Source organism: Periplaneta americana, chromosome 6 (genome assembly GCF_040183065.1).
Source record: "Periplaneta americana isolate PAMFEO1 chromosome 6, P.americana_PAMFEO1_priV1, whole genome shotgun sequence".
NCBI classification, from domain to species: domain Eukaryota; kingdom Metazoa; phylum Arthropoda; class Insecta; order Blattodea; family Blattidae; genus Periplaneta; species Periplaneta americana.
Window position 1 is genome coordinate 34,340,129 of NC_091122.1, and position 23,219 is coordinate 34,363,347.

Genomic DNA, 23,219 nt, shown 5'->3' on the forward strand with positions numbered 1-23,219 from the left:
GGGGGGGGGAGTAAATATATATTTTTTTTAATTCATCAGAAGGACAGTGTTTTACACATACTAATTTTCATTATTGTACAAAATACAGTAATGGAAGAAAAAAAGTTGAATATTTCCAAAATTTTACTGCTGTAAGCTGTACCCAACCCAGGGGTACAGAACTGGCGAGAGAGGGGTGGAAAGCATGGGGAAAGCGTTGGTTCCCCGTCCACAGTCCACCGGCGTTGAATGACGTATCTGTGGCCCGTACGCAATCACATAAGACAGACATTGAATACAAATCCCCTCCCCTACCAAGTCAATGACGCGGGGATGGAAGGAAGGGGTGAGTGACGTAACGCCACAATTGTCGCCCAGTTCTCCAAGCCTGACCTAACCCCTTAAAGCAGGAAGAGGGCACTTTGAACATCACTTGTGACATACGTAAGATGCACTTTTATTCATTTTAAGTTGTTTATAAACATATTCCCGCTAAACAAGTTTTAGAGGCTAAACTTATTAATACAGTAGAAATTTCGGCCTATTTCTCGGTAACTACGCGAGACGTATAACAGAAAATGATGCTGATCTTGCAATGTGAGGAGAGCCTCATAAATGGAGGACCCTGTATATTGACGAGATGAGAGCGAGAATTAGCAATGGGATTACCCCACATTTGCTTTACAATAGTGGAAATCTCGGGGAAACAAAGCTCAACCAGGGAATCAGCCCAACCAGAAGTCGAACCCATGCCCTAGCGTAGCATCGAAGTACGACTCGTCTCGCTAACCCTATCACCACACCGGTTGTTCATGTTAATGGAGTAAAAATTATTATGCTTCACATGCAAATATCTCCAGTGAATTGACTCTTAGACATTAAATACGAAAAAAAGTCCGTTCTGTAATTTAGAAGAAAAGGTTCCAATACACGAGGGGCACACACATGGAACGCCAAATGCTGAGTATGATTCGTTTTGTAAAAATAATCTTGAAATTTTACTTTTCGCAGCAGAAAAGCACTTTCTTCATACTTCTAATAAAAAGAAATTAAAAGGCAGAGCTTAATTTCGGCGCAGTGAATTATCCAATCCAGGAAACTGGAAAACGTGTCTGCAGCGTCCAGAGATTCAGTGGGTCACGATATGAGTAACGATTTCTCAACTTCCTGAAATTCATGGCAGTAGCTGTTATGTCATTTGGTTTAATCACTCTTTTGGCAAAAACATAGTTCTCGTGCTTTTCAGTTTTAATGTAAGTAAGTTTCAATTACTGCCATATTGCCTAAGTCAGTATACAATAACATTATAACTTATCAGGATGCAACAAGAAGTCAACCTAGATGAACTGAATGAACGAAGGTTCGCTATTTCGATACCGTGGGTGAAAAGGAATTTTCTCTTCGTCAAAAGTTCCAGAATGACAGTGTGACCAATTCAGCTACCTAATGAACAAGTACCAGGGTTATATTCCCTGCATGTGAAGCGACCCGATAAAGCCCGTCTTCTACTGCCGAAGGATACAGAAACCTGAAGCTTTGTTCCTCATAAATGGGGTGTGCGTGGTGCACATTGATTACTTTACTTTTTCATTACGCGAAATAGGAAGATAAAAAAACTAAAGGGGGGGGGGGACTGAGGTGAAAATAGTGAATTTCCAAACTATACATGCTAGAAACCTCCTTTTTTTGCACATACAGTCTATTTGACACTGAAAGTAATTGTGGCAAGTTTGAACTCAAAGCTCAAACTCTTTTTGAGATATAATGTTTCTTTACATTAAAAAAAGTAGGCCTAATAAAAATGAACATGTAGCATTTTATGTGATCTTAGATCAGCATTAAACTTAACTTCACATTTATTTATTTTGCTAATAATTGTAACATAAAATATAATATAAACAGAAAAACTTTAGCTTGCCTCACTCGTGCTCAGAGGCAGATTTCTGAATTTAAATTAAGAAGTATATAATACAATTTGTCTTATGTCTACTACGCAATAAGAATATATAAATTTAAATTTACAATTTTTAAAAAATCCATACATAACTTTTTTAATTTAATACTATAACTATTAGAATTGACAAGATTAGGATATTTAAATATCTGCAGTGCTTGGGAAGAGTGGAATAAGTCAGTTTCTACAAACATTTTTTAATAATTTATTGACAACTTACGGAACATCTGCTCGCTTGGGAAAAGAGACATAAGTATTTCTCCCATTACAATAATTCATACAGAAGAAAATCAAATCGACATAAACCAGTGTGAAGACAGTTTTTTTCCTTCTCCTGTAAAATTAACATTTTTGACTTGTGCCACTTTTCCCGAGCACTACAGAATTACTGTAGCAGTGTTGCACTTTGGTTCAAACAATCTTAAAGAATTCCTACCTTTTGTTTCATAACTATGAGAATACAATTCAAAATTATTTCGATTAAGACCAATGTTATACAGCACAAATAGCGACAAAACTCAGTTCATTTCATCTTCGACCAAACGTGAACTCCGATTAGCAATGTTTACAGTCTTACAACTAGACTTGACACTTTTTTGTCTTTCATTCTTGTAATATCCCTCATACGGATATTCTTCCTCGACTTGTAATTTATTTGATTTAATGCAACGCGTTCACATACACGCTAAATGACTTTGCATTTTATAAATACTCAAGGCCCTGATTACAGTGAGGTATTAATCTATGTTCAAATATGTAACTGACATCCGGGTTAAAATGTGCTTCTACTCTAAGTCGAGAAGGTTCTTCGCCGTCCTAACATAAGGTCGTCATATCCCGAATCAGATCAATCCAGTTCATAACCTTCTAACTTATTTCCTTGGACTCCATTTCAGCACTCTCCTTCCATCTTGTGAGCCGATCTCTCCAGGGATCTCCTCCCCCATGACTTGCATACCATTCCTTGTCTTTCCTTAAAGCGTTATCGTGCGTTACTTATCAAAACTTTTCAGTTTGTGATCTGCGCAATTTAGTCACTGATGACTTCACATATGCGTATTCGAAATTCCGGTCCTATCCAACACTCTGGAATTTGTTAAGGGGAGAGGATTGTATTTTTTTATTTACATTTTTTCTATTTGGTGTAAAATATTAATCTTTTGTATGTAGAGAGCTCATAGCTGTAGCAACTCAACCAAATATAAATTATGAAAAAGAAAAAACAAAACAAAAACAAAACAAATTGGGGGCCCAGATTTGAAAAAAAAAATCCCAATGCAGGATTTTACTAAAACCGATATATCTAAACCATTTTTAAAGACAGATTCAAACAGTTTTTTTTTTTTCAATGCACTTGCAAAAGCATGCTCTGCAAACTGTCTGTAACAGAATTTTGATATTAGTCCCTACGTTTATAAAATAAACAATTAAAATTTAATAACACTTTTTTGATTTCCTTTTTTGCAAACAAACGAACATATTCTGTTACAGAGAAAAGTTTCCTAATAGTCTAAAGAATGTGTATTCTAAATTTCATGCATGTATCTTTAATAGTTCAGAAATTATATCCATTTTTGTCTGGCAATGTAGCAAAAAAATAAAGTTATCGGAAACAACGATAAAAGGGGGCGTGTGATTTTAAAATCCATAGCGCAGGAAGTTTAAAAATGGCATTTCAACATCCGATAAGGGCACTAATACCCACAAAATGTTACGCAATGTATTCCACACATATCACCGGGTATTTTAAAGATTTTTTTTTTAATTCATTCATTTTTCACCAAAAAATATCGTCCTCTCCCCTTAAAGAAGATATGGACAGGATCTTAAAAGTTTTTCGGTTCCCCTTATTACATTACGTATTATTACCTCATCGAAGTAACAACTAAAAAGTGACAGGGGATTTAGGTGAGGGTAGATTTAAGGATTAAATAAATATTGACAGGATGAATACACTCTATCCAATAATTAGATAACAGAATCAATGAGACTGAAATAAGGAGAAATGGGAAAAGAATTGAGTTCTCTGGAACAAGATCTTAACTACAAAAGCTTGAATTTGAGATACAAAGTATCATACATTTTAGATCTGGTGTAACAGCATTACGCAGAACGACGTTAAAATTGTTTCTAGAGGGCGCTGTTTGTTGGAGGGAAATGTATTATTACGGATTCAATAAAATTATGCGGGGAAAAGGAAAAAACATCGTAACGTACGTTAAGTTGTTATTTCAGGGAACACCTCAATTATTAAAACGTACGTGATTGGGCGGCCTTGCAAGTGAATTTGGAGCTAAGAAAAAGTGCCTATATGAACTCCAAGTCTGTTGGCCGCTTGTTTCACTCTGATTTTCACCGGAAGAAATATGGGCGACGTACAGCCTTAGACACAAAAAATAACTGTTCTCCTGTAGTGTGAAATTGTCTTAAGTCCACTTTGCCCAACACAAGTTATAAATTCAGGATGGATCGACTGGGATTTGAACCCGGACCAGCCTAGCGCGCTAGCATTGGGTCATCCATAATCATAAACTTCCAGAAATCTCTAGTGAGTCTAATTAATTAATTAATTAATTAACTCATCCATCAACCATCATCATTACAAACTTAAATAGCCTATTCTGTTTTACTTGTTTACTTACTCATTCATCATAATCAATTCTCAAGGCCGGAAGCCTTTGTTCCGTTTTCATTGTAAGGATCTGCATCAATACTAGACAATACTTTAATAATGGGACTTGTTAGTCATGTGGTCAGCATGACATAACGCCACCGCTGTAGACAACTTACTTACAAGTGGCTTTTAAGGAACCCGCAGGTTCATTGTCTCCCTCACATAAGCCCGCCATCGGTCCCTATCCTGTGCAAGATTAATCCAGCCTCTATCTTCATATCCCACTTCCATCAAATCCATTTTAATATTATCCTCCCATCTACGTCTCGACATCCCCAAAGATATTTTTCCCTCCGGTCTCCCAACTAAAATTCTACATGCATTTCTGGATTCGCCCATACGTGCTACATGCCCTGCCCATCTCAAACGTCTGGATTTAACGTTAATTATGTCAGGTGAAGAATACAATGCGTGCAGTTCTGTGTTGTGTAACTTTCTCCATTCTCCTGTAACTTCATCCCTCTTAGCCCGAAATATTTTCCTAAGAACCTTATTCTCAAACACCCTTAATCTCTGTTCCTCTCAAAGTGAGAGTCCAAGTTTCACAACGATACAGAACAACCTGTAATATAACTGTTTTATAAATTCTAACTTTCAGACTTTTTGACAGCAGACTGGATGACAAAAGCTTCTCAACCGAGTAATAACAGGCATTTCCCATATTTATTCTGCGTTTAATTTCCACTCAAGTGTCACTGTGGCAGGGAGGAGAAAAGTCTTAAGTCAATATTTTGTGAAAATGAGAATTTTATATATTCTGAAAGCGGAAACAATTCTCTACAATCTGGTAAAACGGTTAATGTCAAATAAGACTCCTGACTGGATTTATAGAGCGTTACCTAATGTGTAAGTACTTGTTGAATCGAATAAAGGACTTAATAATAATATTTATTTTAATACTTTATTCCTTTTCATATGATAAAAATCTGATTTTCACAAAAAAAATTGACTTAAGACCTTTTTCCTCCCGGCCACATTATTTGTTTGCTCCAAGATATTTGAATTTTTTCACCTCTTCGAAGGACTTATTGTATGAATTCGTAACAAGCCTTTTTTTACGGTGATGGGTTGTTAGCCCTTCGCCCAACCCCCCAAGCTGGAGGACTACTCCTTATCGGCTATCCACGACTGCTTATTCAATATATTCGCAGCTACCTTCCATATCTGGAGGCCGTCTCCTCTATCCGCAATCTGAAGGCGCGCCATGCCGTGGTGATAGGGACTCACAATCCATGGGCACAGAAAAAAAACAAACATGTAATCCCAACGCACACTTTGTCAGAAATCGAACCAGATTCCTTTTAATTTGGGCCAGACACTCGGCTACTTGAGCAACAGCGAACGCCAAAAAGAATTTTCGCAATCTGGCGTACGATCACTCAAATTCAAACTTGAGTGCGAAGAGTAAGTTCACATTCATATTACTATTTAACAACGCTGCATGCACCGCGGCAGCTTGTGAGTGTCTGTGGAGCGATAATGATAATGAAGACGGAGGCCGTGAACTGCGGTACGAAAGCAGCAACCTCGCAAACAGAGAGGGAACAACTCCAGTGAGGTCAGGCGATCCCTGGAATAGAACTCGGCCTCTCCCGAACGCGAAGCAGGAGAGCAGATCACTACGTCCGGTCAAAGCAACAAATATTTAACCTTATCGATTTTAACTCCAGCTCTGGTACAATTTTAGTTCGGAGAAAATACCCACAAGAAGAAAAAAACGAGTGCCGCGAAGATCACGTACATTTTTTTTTCATTACACGCTTCAAGTGTTTCTCTGAATATTAGAATTTCATTTTTTTTTTAAACTATAATTTAGAACATGTAAATGAAACCACATTCTATAGCTATTAATTTGGATGCGGTGTTGAAGTCCTCCACGTTTCTGGGGTAACTGCCAATGATTTCTTTCTTCATAATCGAGTTCCCTAGGCAATCCAAATCGCGGCGCGAAAAGCACGGTCGAGGGGTTAAGCATAGTTCCGTTCATGTATTAGCACAGTCTAGTATATACAGTCACGAAGCTCAATACGTAGGGAATATGCATCCATAGATAGTTGCTAACCACTAGGATCGCTACTATCGCCTCATTACAGACAATGCGAAATAGTATGGGCACAGTCTATTGTTCCTAGCACCCTCATTAACTCAAGCTTCGTGACTGTACATACTATAATCTTTTCGCTGTAAGAAAAATCCTAATGTAAACAATAGCACGTGACTGAAATGAGGCTTCATTGGCCACTTTTTTGCGCCATAGATTCTCACTACGTGTTCCCGCCTACTGTTGTACATTCTGTTTCATGTTAAACATTTCCCGTTACTCGTCAAATAGGCCTGACCTCACTACTATGCATTCGTTTGCTTAGGAGACATTTACTTTATAATTACTACAATTAAATTATTTTTAAGTCCTATGCCTTCACAATGGACAGTTGAGGGTACAGAATCCATACTTCAGTCCCACGTGCTTACGTGAACAACTTGGAGCTCAAGTGACGCCAGCTTGTTACAAGAACAGACTACCTTGGTATTACTGTTGGTATTCATCCGCGTCCATAGTAAATAACAACATATAAAAGTAGCTTTTCTTTTACATAGCGTTTTACATACGAGTGAAGTTTAATGTTTCATCGTATTTAACAACTAGAATTCTATTTTTTATTTCCAAATAATACAAGATTATGGTTTCCAAATACGAACTACATTTTCCTGCGTCATGTGAGTGTTTCAACTGGGAGCCAATCATGGGTATGACAGCAACGTGCTTATGTTTACATCAGGATTTTTCTTACAGCGAAAACAGTATAGACTGTGGTATTAGGGTACGTACAAACAAGACGAAGATCATGGTTACCGGAATAAAAAAAAAAGTAAACGTGCAAATTCTAAATGAGGCAGTAGAACAAGTGGACAGCTTCAAATACTTGGCGTGTACTGTAAGTAATATGAGCTGCTGCCAGGAAGTAAAAAAAGAGGATAGTAATGGCCAAGGAAGCTTTTAACATAAAAAGAAGAATCTTCTGCGGACCTCTGGAAAAATAACTAGGGAAGAGGTGATGCACTTGGGGAGCTACGATAGGTAGCGAAATCCGGTTGCGAATGCCAGCTATAACGGCTGGGGGGACCATCGTGCTAACCACACGATACCTCCATTCTGGTTGGATGATCGTCCATCTCTGCTTCGGCATGTGGGTGTGAGGTCAGCAGCCGGCTGGACGGTCTAGGCCCTTCACGGGCTGTAGCGCCACGGATTAATTAATTATACTACCTTATTAAGCTTCACGAATAAAAACTGCAATAAATTCAAATTGTATCATCATAAATATGGAACTAAAAGGTCCGATTTTATACGAGTAGAGGAACCAAAGTGTTTCACAAGCACAGCTCTTAGCCATGGTACCCACTTTTGTCCAAAGTTATACTGGGTGTCCATAAAGTCTGGAATCATAGAAGAATGGCTATTTTTTTTCTGTTTGTTCAGTACTAAATCCATCTCTTCTGGAAACAGTGATGTTCTCAGACAAATTTTTACGTATGTGGGGAAGTGAACAAACAAAATTTGAGGTATTGGTCACAAGCAAACCCAAACTGGTACATTGACAGTAAAAGGCAAGGCTCTCCGAAAGTGATGGTATGGTGTGGTGTGGTTTATGAGACGATAAGATTGTTAGTCCATTCTTCTTTGACTCAAGTCACTGGAGAACATTATCTCAGGATGTTGGGCTATGAAACGTTCTCAGAACTTCATAGTATCTGCTATCCAGAATAGTTTATGCAAGATGGGGCCCCATGTCATTATGCAGGTTTCGTTCGGCACTGGCTGGATGAAATGTTTCCCGTACACTGGATTGGGAGAAGAGGCCCCGTGGAATGGACACCAAGGTCACCAGACCTAAATCCTATGGATTTGTCATTTAGGGGATTGTGAAAGCTGAGGTGTATGCAAAAAAATTTCGGGATGTGGAACATCTGCGTGAGAGAATTATTGCTGCATGTGCTGCTCTTAACCCACGTATGTTGAAGACAATTCAAAGAAATTGTGCAAAAACGTACGAGGACGTGTGTCGAAAATAGTGGCAGACATGTGGAACATATTATTTAATGTTAATATATATGTATGTGTATTATGTCTTATGACTGCAGACCTTATGGACACCCTGTATAATAAAAAATTGGAAAACACCCAAATTTAAAAAAAATTAGTATCAGAAAATTAAAAAATAGCGTTAGGAATTCAATTTTTAAATCTTGATTTGCATAATACACGTCACTGTTCGTTAACAGAAAACCACAGTTTAAGTCACACGGAGTTAGTGTGCACTCGAAGTTGGTTGCTTGACGGTTGTCAGCCCACTTTGAGATCTGTGGATATAGAGGGAAAAATTGGATTGGTGTCGGGTAGAGTTCCCAGGTAGCTCAGTGGTAGAGCGTTGGTACGTTAAACCAAAGGTCCCGGGTTCGATGCCCGGCCCCGGAACAATTTTTCCCTCGAAATTATTCAAATCAACTTTACAGGGAGTTATACCTGAAATCTTGATTTGCATAATACACGTCACTGTTCGTTAACAGAAAACCACAATTTAAGTCACACGGAGTTAGTGTGCACTCGAAGTTGGCTGCTTGACGGTTGTCAGCCCACTTTGAGGTCTGTGGATATAGAGGGAAAATTGGATCGGTGTCGGGTAGAGTTCCCGGGTAGCTCAGTGGTAGAGCGTTGGTACGTTAAACCAAAGGTCCCGGGTTCGATGCCCGGCCCCGGAACAATTTTTCCCTCGAAATTATTCAATATATATTGGTTTAATATGTATACGTATTTGTACGAGTTGAATTGTTAAAACTGAAATTGTATTTGTTTCTCATTAACCCACGAAGTGGGTTATCTTTATTTTTGTTAAATATGTGTTTGGATAACTCCCTGAGCACGAGTTTTACTCCTTCAGAGAAGAATTAAGTCTGCATATTTGTACATGTTATTTTACTAACAATAAACAACACAACACACAGGAAACAAATAGGAATGTAATAGCACTATAAAGGGAAGTAAGCTCTCTGGTTAGAAAAGTGCAACATATTGTGTATACAGTGAAACCTCACCTTACGGACACCCCAGGATACGGACACTCCTCATATATGGACAGATTTTTATGTCCCAACTGAAATAATATAGAAACAATGATAAATTTAACTTTCGTTTACGGACATTCTCAGACACGGCCACGGACAGCTGTTTCACAGTCCTAAAGCTTGCTTTACCTCCTGACTGCGGACAGAACTTGGATTTCAAGACCTAATGTGTTACAAAAATGGAAAATTTAGTTTTGAGAACTGTACAGAAATTTCTTAACATGAAAGAAGACAATAAGGATCTCGTAGGCTACCATTAGCTCAGCCAGCTACCCCTTGTTAACTGGAAGAGGTTGGATAAACAAAGTCATAAAATTTAACCTGTCTGTTGGGTCCAAGATTTCCGCGATCGTGAAATTGTATTCGACACATATTAGGGTTAGTAGGATTATTCTCTTCACTTCAATCAGTTTTTCTGTTTAGAGAGACATGGCACCTGAACGTAAGGTTAAGTTGAAAAACTGTAAATTATATTACTGTATAACTGTAGACCTAGAATAAAATTGCATGACACAGTACTGTATTTTCCTTTTTCAGTCTTACCTACTGTAGTTTAAAGTTGCAAAGAATTTACTGTAGTACAGTAGACTGTATTTAGAATTAAACTACAGTAATACATTTCATTTAAAGCGTGAAGGGATACATAATGCATATTATAAATTTACTGTTAGATTGGGGAGCCTACCTCCCAATAAAGGACACCTCCCAGATGCGGACAGATTGTTACGTCCTTTCGATGTCCGTAAATGAGAGGTTTCACTGTAAATTACACAAGTTCGGAAATTCGAAAGAAAGAGGAACTTTATTTATATTTATTAGGTTATTTTACGACGCTGTATCAACATCTCAGGTTATTTAGCGTCTGAATGAGATGAAGGTGATAATGACGGTGAAATGAGTCCGGGGTCTAGCACAGAAAGTTACCCAGCATTTGCTCGTATTGGGTTGAGGGAAAACCCTGGAAAAAACCTCAACCAGGTAGCCTGCCCCGACCCGGGCCACCTGGTTTCGCGGCCAGACGCGCTGACCGTTACTCCACAGGTATGGACTAGAAAGAGGAACAAGTAAACATCAAACCCTATAATTTTGATTAACATTTTCATTTTAAGTGTCTATAAATACCTTTATCTCAACACAACTGAAATAGGATTTTCTTGTCGTCAGTCATGATAAATTTGGAAGGTAACGGTCAAGGACTACTGCATCACTCCTACATTGAGTGGTGACAATCGGCATCGAAAATCGAACGCCGGACATCGAGAAAGTAAAGCCACCGCTCCAGCTCACGACTTAGTAGTTCAATCTCAGTCTAGTATTTAGTCACGAAGCTCAATACGTAGTAAATATGCATCCATAGATAGTTGCTAATCACTAGGATCGCTACTATCGCCTCATTACAGACAATGCGAAATAGTACCAGCACAGTCTATAGTTCCTAGCACCCTTACAACTCAAGTTTCGTGACTGTATATACTAGACTGTGGTTCTATCTTCTATTGTTTGTATATGGAGGAAAGCATACGGGCTATTCCATCTCAAATCGACCGAAATATAGAAAAAATTGACCTTGCAAGTTTCAAATACAATGAAACTTTTTCTGTCCGTAGACAACTGTGATACAATGCTTTGTGCAAAGTTTGAGGCATCAGAACTTCATAGTGTTTAAATTAAAAATATTTAAATGTATCGTAATTTCATAAAATTAGAAACTTTAAACTGTTGTGGCTCAGAAACCCTTTCACCCAATGATCAAAATCATGGTTTACTTTGATGATGAAATGTTAAAGTTTATATTGACATGTAAACAGTTTTTCTTACTTTTTATAGAAATGGAGAAATTTAGATTTTTCTTCATTAAGACGCCTTTGCCCACGAAAAAATATTTTTAAAATATATGGTTAGATTCCGCATTGAAAGTACAAATAAACACATATTTTTTACTGGTGCACCGTTGATAATAAAGTATTGAAAAAATCAAACAAAAAAATAAATAGTACGCGCGTGAGCTAAACAGTTGACTGTGAGGCGGGATCTAGCCGAGGGAAGCAAGGCCAGGAGACAAACACGTGATGTTTCGTCTAGTAGCGCATAGCTGGGCTAGCTTTATCACAGGTTTTCATAAATACAGGAGTAAAATGACGCCCAAGGCTCGCTTATCTTCATCTCTCGGCCAGTGCGAACGGTACTGCGCCGTTCAAGTCCAAGCGTATGAAAATAATTTATTTAATACCCTCGAAACTTATTGCCGTGACACTAAGTAAACAATGCCGAATCCCTCTTAATAATGCAAGGTTTTTTCTCAATATTGTTTTACATTTTTACAAATGGCCAAAAAGCCTAAAAGCAAGTAAAATCAGATTATCTCTCTCTCTCTGTATACAGTAAAAACAAGGATTACTTCTTATCATAACCTACCAAATGTCAGCTTCAAAATGAGCTCTCGTTCAATGTTCTGCAGTAAATGGTTCCAGAGTTCTGAGCGCTGAAAGAGGCTTGTTTTTCTAAAATACGCTAAATTTGTCGCTCAACAATACGAAAACAGTTTGACTTTCGATAGTATATTTTTAAAAATGCACTCTCCTCAGCACCTTGCATAAATAGGGAAAAAATTACTTACTTACTTACAAATGGCTTTTAAGGAACCCGAAGGTTCATTGCCGCCCTCACATAAGCCCGCCAGCGGTCCCTATCCTGTGCAAGATTAATCCAGTCTCTATCATCATATCCCACCTCCCTCAAATTCATTTTAATATTATCCTCCCATCTACGTCTCGGCCTCCCCAAAGGTCTTTTTCCCTCCGGTCTCCCAACTAACACTATGTGCATTTGTGGATTCGCCCATACGTGCTACATGCCCTGCCCATCTCAAACATCTGGATTTAATGTTCCTAATTATGTCAGGTGAAGAATACAATGCATGCAGTAACTTTCTCCATTCTCCTGTAGCTTCATCCCGCTTAGCCCCAAATATTTTCCTAAGCACCTTATTCTCAAATACCCTTAACCTATGTTCCTCTCTCAGAGCGAGAGTCCAAGTTTCACAACCATAAAGAACAACCGGTAATATAACTGTTTTATAAATTCTAACTTTCAGATTTTTGGACAGCAGACTGGATGATAAGAGCTTCTCAACCGAATAATAACACGCATTTCCCATATTTATTCTGCGTTTAATTTCCTCCCGAGTGTCATTTATATTTGTTACTGTTGCTCCAAGATATTTGAATTTTTCCACCTCTTCGAAGGATAAATCTCCAATTTTTATATTTCCATTTCGTACAATATTCTGGTCACGAGACATAATCATATACTTTGTCTTTTCGGGATTTACTTCCAAACCGATCGCTTTACTTGCTTCAAGAGGGAAAAAATTAGAGTATAAAAAATTCGAGGTTTTTTACTGATCGATTTCATGTGGAATAGCCCATACGTGATGGTTTTGGAATGTGACGTTTGTACTTGAGTCACGTCCTCTGGGGCCAAAGTGTGTGAAAATCAGCGTCCGAGGACTCGACAGCAAAGCGCGTACCGGCGCCGAAGCCTCGCCTATTTTCGGAGTGATCTAGTTATGCGGCTGGTGGTTAAGAATTCAGGGATCATTTACTTAAGTAGGCGTGAAGTATCCTAGTCGCCTCGGCCCACTCAAAAAGCCCCCTCCCCACACATCTCCCACCCATGTGACTAAGGGAACAAAATCGTGAGTAGTTTATATTTTTGTCACCGATAATAGGAAGAAGAGGGGAGCGAGTTATGAAATAACCCTCTACATGTATATAAGAGGAGCACGTGGACAGCATCAGCGCCACTTGTCAAACTCTGTGAGCACGGCAAGCGACACTACACGATCATGAAGTTGTACGGTGGGTGGTGGTGCAGGGCAGCGCTCGTTGTGCTATGTTGTTGTTTGTTGGTTCTAACGGCAAGACAAGCGGAGGGGCACCCCATAGGAAACCCCGACCACGTAAGTACAACTTATCACACGTCAAGTAAGTCATACTCAGGGTTTTACCGTCACGCATTCCAGCTTTTTAAGAGTTCGTCTCACGACTGAGATCTAAGGACGTTAAATTCTATGTCACTTGTACAATACTGATATTTATATGAGAATATTTATTAGCAGTAGCGTGATAATGATGAATTGGGCAGTTCTCACTGGTAAATACAAAACTTAATTTATTATGATGTGAAATTAAACTTACAGAAAAAAAAAAACTTTAATAATATTTAAACTCGAAATACACCAAAAGTTGTAGCCATAACTTTATGTAATTTTTACAGGATTATTATGTATGATTTAGGAACATGTGTGGTGTGAGACATAACTTTTAGATGCAAAGTTTTTTATACACTATTACATACTATCAGTATCTAAAAAACATATTCCCACACACTCTTCACGTATAATTTTTATATATTTTCACTTTTTCGATTTGTAATTTTTTACTTTCTAATTACAAGAAGTACAAAATACTGTGGTGTTGTGAACGTCTATTTCGAGAATTTTGCGAAAATATAAGTTTTCAGCATTGATGACAAAAAAAATATTTTGGGCATGCAGTCTGTGTACAGCAATTTTTCTACTGGACCCATTTTGTTCATGTTCAGTACATAAGAATCTATTCACGCCGGAAAGGTGCACATGAACTATAAGTAGAGTAAAAATATTTTAAAATCGCGTCATTACTAAAAAAAAAGTTACTTATATTTACACAAAACTGGCTCAAACGATTTTTTTTACGATTGTGTTTTTTTAACCAATATGTGGTATTTACATTTATTCTTTTGGGATTGTACATAAAATATCTTTTGTGTGCAATGCGAAAACGAAAATTCATGTTTTCATTTGGATGTGCATATCATCAGCCAAGTACCAGGTCTCATCATAACAATTTACTCATACCCTACCACAAGACATCTTTATATTCTTCATCCTATACAGTTTCAGTTGTTAGAGTGATGTAAGGGGTTGTTGGACAATAACTTCATTTAGGTCAAAATTACATAAATTCTTACTTAACAGATTAATTACTGATTAATATTTGTTACTCATAATGAAACTAACATCTGTCCATTCTTATTATTATCATTAATTTCTCTAAATACAAAACCTCTAATGGCAAAATTTCATTACATTAATATTCTCCAGTATATAAATATATTTTAGATTTATATTTTTCTCCCTATAACATAGTTCTAGTAAACTCATATTAAATTAATTCTCATAATTTTACTAGGTATTTCAACTTAATTATAATTGATCGAATTAAATTACCTCATAAATTAAGTTACTACTTTATCTTATAGGTTTATCTAAATTTAAATAAACATGTACTAATCGTTAAGACTTAACTGAAGAATATTGCTGGATAATCTTTTAAGTGTATTGTAAATATTCCTAATTTAAATACGTACTGTAATGATTAAGGCTGGTTGAATGGAAGAGAAGGCCTTATGGTCTTAACTCTGCCAGCGAAAATAAAACATTCCATTCCATTCCATTCCAAATTATTTGATTACTATGCTATGTTCTTTGCATGGTATGATTAAAGAAAGCAAACTAAAACGATTAGTAACGTTCCTAACATAATAAAAAAAACTGAATTGTTGAGAAATTCGTTAACAGATAACTACAAAGTACGTATCATCTTTACCACAGCAAGTTCTTATTTAATCTTGCGGGATAAATAAAATTATTACAATTTAAAAGACATTAAAATAAACTTCACTGATCATTAGAGAACCGCATGATAGAAATTTGGGGACAACAGTGAGACACAACACTTAAAAAAATTACATTATAGTGAATCATCAAAGTTACTTATAATTTGAAGTTTTAATTTAATTTGAACGTCTTACAGATTTATTTTCATTCTGTATACCTATCATTAATTGTCCCGCGAAGTAGCGCCGTGGTCTTAGATATCATGCGTAATTTTCGCGTTACGGAATGAACGCTGGTTCGAATCTTCATAGGAGAAGAAATGTTCTCATGAAATTTAAATCAGTGCATAGCACTGGTATCCACCCGTGATGCAAATAAGCTACAATATACAATAGGTAGGAAAATTCGGTCCTGCGAACCAATTGTAACGGCCGGGAGGATCCCAATGTTAATCACACGATATCATCATACTGATTGAATGATTGTTCACCACTGTCGGCTGTTCGGCATGGTCCTCTATTGGTTGTCGCGCCTGGGATTGTTATCATCATCGTTGTTGTTACTATTAATAATAATTAAAGTAAGGTGAATTAAAAATATGAAATCTGGGCTGGCCGTCAGGGACTGATGTTATTAACATTCAGAAAATCAATCGTACATATCGTGAAACGGAAGTACATAAATTGTCCATGCCACAAGCAATTAAAACTTTATTACACTAAAACACCGCGGGGAGTACTGTTCTGCATGTCGGACTGCGAAACTGCGGGCTTGGGTTCAAATTCTGGTCGGGAGAAGTCACTTTGTTGAGTTTTCTCTCAATCCATTAAGAGCAAATGCTGTGTAACATTCGGCGCTGGACTCTGGACTCATTTCGCTGGCATTATCACCTTCATTTCATTCAGACGCTAGATAACCATCGCAGTTGATAAAGCGCCGCAAAATAAACCAATAAAAAAGCATAATAATACACCAATGTTTGCGTGAAATCTGACTGCAATTGAAGGGTTCAGAACCATAGTGGCCAAGCGCCATTTACTAAAACCGTAGAAAACAAGGATTAAAATGAAGTTATTACCATAATTCAATGGAAACATATAGCAAGTAATATAACGTATACACATTAAAACTAAATGATATGTCAATCTTCATTAAACTATGGTATTCACTTAACTTTAACCCTTGCTTTCTCTGTTTTTAATAAATGGCGCTTGGCCCACTATGGCTCTGAACCCTTCAATTTCTCTCTTCAATAATATTGACATATTCTTAAAATTTTCAAATGAAACTTTGTTATATTTAATGAATTAGATTTTTTATCATCATTTCGTATTGTTGTATCTCGAATAAAAATTTCAAATAAAACTTTCTTATATTTAGGAATCAGATTTTTTATTATCATTTCATGATATTGTTGTATCTCTATGAGTAAAGAAGTGAATAATCATGGACGAAAGTTTTTAAAATGATACGTAGACGCTAGAAAAAAGTTGCCAGGAGCGCCATTTTGTCACGGTATGACTCTGTTTGAAATGTGCGCTTTTAGTTTACTTTCAGAATTCTCAATATTTATAATCTTGTTTTTATTTCGGTTAGTTGAAATCTGTTACTCGGTGTCTGGATTGTTATGTGCACAATTATTTCCACAATGTAAAGAATAACATACACAAAAACTAACATATATTAGAAAACACATCAACTACAGACGGCACAAAAATGTTTCTGGTTTTATTAATACTGCAAGAACTCTCTATTAGGCCAGAGTTTATTTGCAATTTAGCATCAAATTAATTGATAATTACTGTAAGTCGCTTATATTTGTAAACTGAGTTACAATTACAAAATATTTTGACTGGTTTGAAGTTTGGAATTAAACAAGCTCAAAAATATACGTATAGTGCAATGGAGACTACCTCGAAATACGTAATTAAGACACATCATTATCTATCAACTGATAAGTTTGAATGAATTAGCTACACATAACAAACAAAACAATCAATCAATCATAGCAACTATGGTAAGAAGATATTTTCTGATTTTATTCATACTGGTAAGAACCAGAGATGAACAACGATCGAGAAAGCAAGACTAACAGCGCTCGCAAAGCCGAAAACCCGCCCGACAATGTTATACGTGGCGTCGTTGACGTAACGTGTTTCGAGACGCTGAGATTGATCACTCCCGAAGTCCCGAACGTGAAGCAGCCTTGAATCGCCACAGTTGTTTATGCCTGACTGAACTTTTATCTACTTTGGCAACTGTTATATACGTAGGTAATAATCAACTAACCTATTTGAAACATCATCTCTACCTTTCAGTGTATAATAATCCGTTCCCCAGTCTTTATTTAATTACTAGGTCCTTATTAAAAGGCTAGGAATTTTCTTTTCATATGTTTGAGATCTAGTGTGCAATCTCTAGTAAAAAAGATAGTTATTTTTTATGTTTCTTATAAATGCAAATTTATTTGTGATTTTTTTTTTATTTATATAACCATATCATATAATAGAACCAGAAATTTTGATAACTGTTCTGTTTTGTCTTTTTGTCTCACTTTAACATTTATAATGTTATTTATTTCAATGATGTATGTTATTCAAAGTTACGAAATCTTTCCACGCCGACCAAATGCTATTTCGAGAATGATGAGCGAGACTCGAAGCGCAGCGAGAATGACGAGACGAGACTCAAAAGACAAATGCAACGAACAACAGCGAGCGAGAGCGGCAGTTAGTTTTCTTCATCTCTAGTAAGCACCCTCTTCTTGGTATCATTAGTTTTAGTTCTGCATCAAATCAGAATTACGATTACAAAATTTTTTATTACTGTGAAGTTAGAAATTACATGATCTCAAAATGGTATACTGCAATTACCTCAAGCTAATTAAAAACATCATCTAACAACAAGACGATAAACTTGAAGCGGTAAAAATTATTATATCAAGAAGTTAACAATTGAATCAAAATATTGAGAAACTCCACATGTCCATTTTTACGAAAGTGAATTATATATGATTTCGTATTCTAAACATGTAGACTCATTATATTATGAAGAGAAACCCCACATATTCCCATTCAATAGGGTGACCAGATTCATTTCCATAAAAAAAGAGGACACAAAGCTTCAAAACGGAGGGCATTGTTCGAAAAATGAGGACAGACAATATTATGTACTTAGATTTATTTTTTTTACTTGATTATTTAACGACGCTGTATCAACTGTTATTTAGCGTTGATGGAATTGGTGATGGCGAGATATATGGCGAGATGAGGCCAAGGATTCTGACATTTGCCTTATGGTTGGAGAAAAACACGGAAAAAAAATTCAACCAGATAATCAACCCAAGCGGAGATCGAACCCGCACCCTAGCGTAGCTCCGAATCGGCAAGCAAGGGCCTTAGCCGACTGAGCTACGCCGGTGAATACTTAGATTTAGGCTTAGACCTATATTATACTTTAAATTACATCAATATCTATTTTATTACAAAATATTTTACCTCTGATTGAGATTCTGGATGATATGTAGCCTATATCTATTATTTATCAGGCCTTACATCTCACTTGACGATATGTGTCAGAGGAAGAAGAACTGTTTATGTGCATCTCAGCTCTGATTAGTGGAATATGTAGCTAATCGGCGATGTATGCATTGGAGGGGGAAAGGAACTAGCCACCCTACCCCATTATCTTCTAATCTAGTTACCTCAACAGTGATGCCTTATTGGTGTTATTGATGAGATTCAAATCTGTCTTCGGACAGCTGACTAAACAACAACAAAATATTTACAATACAGATTTAGGCTTTTACCATACTTAAAAGTATGTTAATATCTATCTTATTACAAAATAATCATGATGAAACTTAATAATAATGATTTTACAGTTAGCTACATATGAAAGTTAAGGAAACTATAATTATTAAATAGGTCAGAAAAAGTATATTCCGTCGGTGCTGCTTACAGGAAAATTATTTTTAAAAGGCGTCAAATCATATAGCTTCAAAATATCAGGCATACAAGTACGAAAAGCAGGACATTTCTTGAATTATTTAAAATATGCCCGGACCCCGAACAAATGCCTAAAAAGAGGGCATGTCCGGATAAAAGAGGTCGTCTGGTCACCCTACCCATCAACATTCATTTTAGCTAAAGTGTTAAAAAAAACTGAGCACAAATCTAGGACCTGAGATGTTTTTTTGCATCTCCTGAAAAGTTTAGCTTTCTAGACATGTGGGGTTTCTCAATATTCCGGTTCAATTAGTACAAAATACGTACATCTAGTATTTCTTACTCGCATTCTTTTCTTTCCTGAGGCTGCGGGCTGTTGAACTGAATATGCAACACTACAAACACTTCAAAAAACGCGAATGAAATTGTCATAGTATGTTAAATGGATTAGCTTTACTATCACTTACTTATGAAGTCTGTTCTTGAATACTATCGAGTTCTCATGAATTAAATCTCTTTATTACGTAACAAAGTGCCTCTCTAGTTCCTTGTTTCTTGCAAATTATAGTTTGTAAAGACAATTTTCAGGGAATTTGACTGCGCTGTATAATTCTATTACTAAAAATAATTAGTTGTACTTCTAACGTAATTACGTTTCTAGTCTGTAGATAGGGGATGAGGAAGGGACGCTGAAGAGGTGAAAGAGGGTGGGATTGTATATACCGCAATGGATCAAATCTATAAAATAATTATAAATAAAATGTAAGTACAACTCCAAAAAAATAATTCGCTATTAGATATTTAGCCTTGCTTGATGTTACTCAATAGCCTACGAGGGACGAGGGAGTTTGGTGTACCCTCTCGATAACGCCTACTTTCTTAAGGAGTTTTTTTCTCTTGTACAAAGGAGGGACCCGAAGGCTTGCACTGTTGCCTGAGGCTTATTGTGCTTACTAATCCTTTTCTGTGAATGATTGAGTAGCCGAACGACCGAGCTCTTCTTAAGCAGTGACTAAATTTAAGTATCGTTTACTTTAAGTTAAGGAGTCTTACACACATTTAGAGTTTATCCAAAATAAGAACCGCCCATGATGTAAACAATAACCGAAGTACTCAGGGTGAAAGAGAGGAAACAGTTCTTTGTTTTCATTTTTTCTTGGGTATATTTACTTACTTACTGGCTTTTAAGGAACTCGGAGCCTCATTGCCGCCCTCACATAGGCCTAAGCCCGCCATTGGTCCCTTTCCTGAGCAAGATTAATCCATTCTCTATCATCATATCCCACCTCCCTCAAATCCATTTTAATATTATCTTCCCATCTACGTCTCGGCCTCCCTAAAGGTCTTTTCCCCTCCAGCCTCCCAACTAACACTCTATATGCATTTCTGGATTCGCCCATACGTGCTACATGCCCTGCCCATCTCAAACGTCTGGAATAAATGTTCCTAATTATGTCAGGTGAAGAATACAATGCGTGCAGTTCTGCGTTGTGTAACTTTCTCCATTCTCCTGTAACTTCATCTCTCTTAACTCAAAATATTTTCCTAAGCACCTTATTCTCAAACACCCTTAACCTATGTTCCTCTCTCAAAGTGAGAGTCCAAGTTTCACAACCATAAAGAACAACCGGTAATATAACTGTTTTATAAATTCTAACTTTCAGATTTTTTGACAGCAGACTGGATGATAAAAGCTTCTCAACCGAATAATAACAGGCATTTCCCATATTTATTTTGTGTTTAATTTCCTCCCGAGTATCGTTTATATTTGTTACTGTTGCTCCCAGATATTTGAACTTCTCCACCTCTTCAAAAGATAAATTTCAAATTTTTATATTTCCATTTCGTACAATATTCCCGTCACGAAACATAATCATATACTTTGTCTTTTCGGGATTTACTTCCAAACCTATCGCTTTACTTGCTTCCAGTAAAATTCCCGTGTTTTCCCTAATCGTTTGTGGATTTTCTCCTAACATATTCACGTCATCCGCATAGACAAGCAGCTGATGTAACCCGTTCAATTCCAAGCCTTCTTTGTTATCCTGGACTTTCCCAATGACATATATTTGAAATATATGCAGTAAAAAATAAATTTTAGAGGCTTAATAATACGAATTAAATGAAAATAATTTAAAACGATTTCTCAAAAAACGTTATCAGAAACCCATTTTTTCATTAGTCTACGTACTTTTTTTCTTTCAGTATGTCGGCGATTAAACTTGACGTGTTACGATCATTTGTACTGCTTCTTCGCTTAATAGCGCAGTAAAACTTGTTGAAATGAAAATTTACACTCCACGAGACTTCATTGTCGCTGGTGTTTAAAAACATTCAGTTTTGTTCTTATGAAATCAGAGCGCACCAGCAGCATTGTCTTTGCATCAGTTTCATGACCTAATAGCTGATACAACGTCGTTAAATAACCAACTAAAAAAAAAGTTTCATGACCTCGACAATACGTTGCTTTACTGTTGCAAGTATAGAGGCTAAATACATTCATTTTTGTCTACGACATCAGAGTAAAGGTGGTAAAAGTCTGAATGACATCTAGACGACGCGTATTTTCGCCATGGCTCCTGAAAAATTACTCTTATACGGCTAGTATGTACATAGAGCTGCAGTTAGATTATGTTAGAATGGAAAACGTCCAAACACTAGGGGCGAGTACCCAATGTCGCAGCAGCAATTTCCTCAATAGTAACTAAATAATTAATGTTTTTGTTTCTGAGAATTTCACATTTCTTGGACATTATTCTTATTTTTATCAGACAGAAATTCTGATACTTAGATAATACAGTCTCATCCGTTTGGGTATGGATAATATTAATTTATTATTACAAAGCTATTATGATTTATAAGTTAGAATTTATAAAACAGTTATATTACCGGTTGTTCTGTATAGTTGTGAAACTTGGACTCTCACTCTGAGAGAGGAACATAGGTTAAGGGTGTTTGAGAATAAGGTGCTTAGGAAAATATTTGGGGCTAAGCGGGATGAAGTTACAGGAGAATGGAGAAAGTTATACAACGCAGAACTGCACGTATTGTATTCTTCACCTGACATAATTAGGAACATTAAATCCAGACGTTTGAGTTGGGCAGGGCATGTAGCACGTATGGGCGAATCCAGAAATGCATATACAGTGTTAGTTGGGAGACCGGAGGGAAAAAGACCTTTGGAGAGGCCGAGACGTAGATGGGAGGATAATATTAAAATGGATTTGAGGGAGGTGGGATATGATGATAGAGACTGGATTAATCTTGCACAGGATAGGGACCGATGGCGGGCTTATGTGAGGGCGGCAATGAACCTTCGGGTTCCTTAAAAGCCATTTGTAAGTAAGTAAGTAAAGCTATTATGATAGTATCTTCAGGAGCAATGTTAAAGCTGTCCTGTTATATGGATCTGAAACCTGGCTATCAAACAATACAATTATAATAAAGTTGCAATCCTTTATAAACATGTGTCTGAGGAAGATTTTAATTATCTACTGGCCAATGATAATAAGTAACGAAAATTTATGGAGACTAACAGAAGAAGAACCAATAGAGATTCAAATTAAAAGACGGAAATGGAGGTGGATAGAACATACTCTGAGAAAACCTAATGAGACTATAGAAAGACAAGCATTGGAATGGAATCCCCAAGGAGCTAGGAAGGTGGGGCGACCAAGAGGGACATGGAGAAGAACGGTTAATGAAGAGGTGGGAAAGTCTGAAGAGAAGTGAAGGCTACGGCAGCAAATCGTGTCCGTTGGAAGGTTCTCACTGAGGCTCTATGCTCCACATAATGAGTGAAAGGATATACTACTACTATTATGATAGTAGGAAAATTTTCTTGCTGGTTATATTATGATTAAAAGGTGGGGGTTTCCA

The 23,219-nt window shown here is 36.9% G+C and overlaps 2 protein-coding genes across 2 annotated transcripts in view; one reads left to right on the forward strand and one right to left on the reverse strand.

Annotated features, from left to right (window-relative positions):
- The window catches only part of l(2)05287 (WD repeat-containing protein l(2)05287), a 154,843-nt gene that overhangs the window by 56,917 nt on the left and 74,707 nt on the right, over window positions 1-23,219 (reverse strand). The gene's annotated exons all lie outside the window — the stretch shown is intronic.
- The window catches only part of LOC138701188 (uncharacterized), a 50,330-nt gene continuing 40,615 nt past the window's right edge, over window positions 13,505-23,219 (forward strand). The window contains exon 1 of the mRNA XM_069827819.1: window positions 13,505-13,692. Within this exon, the coding sequence (XP_069683920.1) occupies window positions 13,579-13,692 (114 nt within the window). The 5' untranslated portion in view covers window positions 13,505-13,578. The remainder of the gene's footprint in view (window positions 13,693-23,219) is intronic.